This window comes from Homarus americanus, unplaced genomic scaffold, assembly GCF_018991925.1.
Source record: "Homarus americanus isolate GMGI-L3 unplaced genomic scaffold, GMGI_Hamer_2.0 scaffold2061, whole genome shotgun sequence".
Lineage (NCBI taxonomy): Eukaryota > Metazoa > Arthropoda > Malacostraca > Decapoda > Nephropidae > Homarus > Homarus americanus.
This window is the reverse complement of record NW_024739207.1, coordinates 1-1,851: the sequence shown is the minus strand read 5'-3', so window position 1 is coordinate 1,851 and position 1,851 is coordinate 1. Positions and strand designations below refer to the sequence as shown.

At 47.1% G+C, this 1,851-nt stretch overlaps 1 protein-coding gene across 1 annotated transcript; it reads right to left on the bottom strand.

The window, feature by feature from the left end:
- Positions 1-737: 737 nt before the first annotated feature.
- On the bottom strand, positions 738-1,425 carry LOC121874439 (putative GPI-anchored protein pfl2; the record flags this gene model as incomplete). The annotated part of the gene is made up of 1 exon (XM_042378562.1): positions 738-1,425. A coding segment is annotated over exon 1 (688 nt), but the record flags the coding sequence as incomplete, so codon positions are not given.
- Positions 1,426-1,851: the final 426 nt, after the last annotated feature.

Below are 1,851 nucleotides of genomic sequence, written 5' to 3'. Positions count from 1 at the left end.
AAATAAAAGAAAGAGACGCTTCACTTTTAATAAATAGACTGAAGGACACAGTTTGTTGACGATAAACAACACGAGACAAGGATACAGCATGGTTTTTGGTGTCGGACTGATCAACCACGGATAGCACCACTAGCAGCCGTGAATAGCTTGACCCCCAGAGGACAGTATTGTTGACCTGTACATTCGACAGCCGTTTAGCTTTCACGCGAACGAAAAATACATGTGAAGGTTGACGTTTCCAGTGAGCGATAAAATTTGCAGTTTGTGGTGAAAGTCGGAATGTACAGTCGGCCATTCTGTTATTCAGTTGTTGTTTTTTCGGTAAATTCCCCTCACAGTGACCGGAAAATTTCTACAGTGAAGGGCACAATTATTGACAGTGAACAAAATGATTCCGGTAAACGGCGGAGCAAGCCGGTTGATGGAGCAACATTGAGAGATCAAACATATTGTGGTAGGAATTGAAAGGTTTCGGGCCGGATGGAATGGCTACAAGCGTCTCAAACTTGTATGAGCAAATGACATCCAGTGATCATGGTGTTGGCGAGACATTTTTGATGTACGCTTTCGTCTGGTTTCTCTCTCTCTCTCTCCCTATCTCTCTTTTTTCCCTTTTCCTTCTCCCTCTGTCTCTCATTTCCGTCTTCCCTGTGCCTTTCTTTCTCTTCCCTCTCTCCTAATCTATGCAGGATGGCAATGCACTTTTCGGTATCATATTAGTTGGTGAAATAACTTACCAACTTTATATGACAGGTGAACAGCTAGCCAGGAGAAGTAGATTTCCACAGTGTAAGTAATGAATAGTGACGGGAACAACAACACGAAGCCCGTAGGAGAGAGGAACAACCCGGAAGTTAAGCCAGGAGTTTGTTGAGTTAGACTAATTGGGGTAACTGCTTTAGACTGTGATTGGCCACTGATGGAGTCCTGATACAGTGGCGTCATAGTGGAGGAGTCCTGATACAGTGGCGTCATAGTGGAGGAGTCCTGATACAGTGACGTCATAGTGGAGGAGTCCTCATACAGTGACGTCAAGGTGGAGGGGTCCTGACACAGCGACGTCATAGTGGAGGAGTCCTGATACAGTGACGTCAAGGTGGAGGAGTCCTGATACAGTGACGTCATAGTGGAGGAGTCCTCATACAGTGACGTCAAGGTGGAGGGGTCCTGACACAGCGACGTCATAGTGGAGGAGTCCTCATACAGTGACGTCAAGGTGGAGGAGTCCTGATACAGTGACGTCATAGTGGAGGAGTCCTCATACAGTGGCGTCATAGTGGAGGAGTCCTGATACAGTGACGTCATAGTGGAGGAGTCCTCATACAGTGACGTCAAGGTGGAGGGGTCCTGACACAGCGACGTCATAGTGGAGGAGTCCTCATACAGTGACGTCAAGGTGGAGGAGTCCTGATACTGTTGCGTCATAGTGAAGGATTCCTGATAGTGACTTCAAAGTGAAGGAGTCCTGAAACTCTAGTACAAAGCCATGCGATAATTGTGCCACAGATTGACTCCTGAAATAGACATAGTATAGCTTAATAACAGACAGGTAACAAACAATTCATCGTTATTACTCAGGTACAGTAGTTCCTCGGAGCCCTGACTTGCACCAGCGTCCAGAGGGAGAGAGAGAGAGAGAGAGAGAGAGAGAGAGAGCACACGCTTGTACACCTTAACAATGGTGCCAGTGGTGGTTGAAGGCAGGTTGAAAGCTCCTTGCTCTTAAGGTAGCTTCCATTACCGTTTCATTTTGGAGGTTGAGGGAAAAGCCAGGCGTTGTTGAAAGCTCGTTCAGGCGTTGTTTTATGGCACGAGCTTGAGTGTGCTGGCGGAATGGAGGCGGCCTCGTTA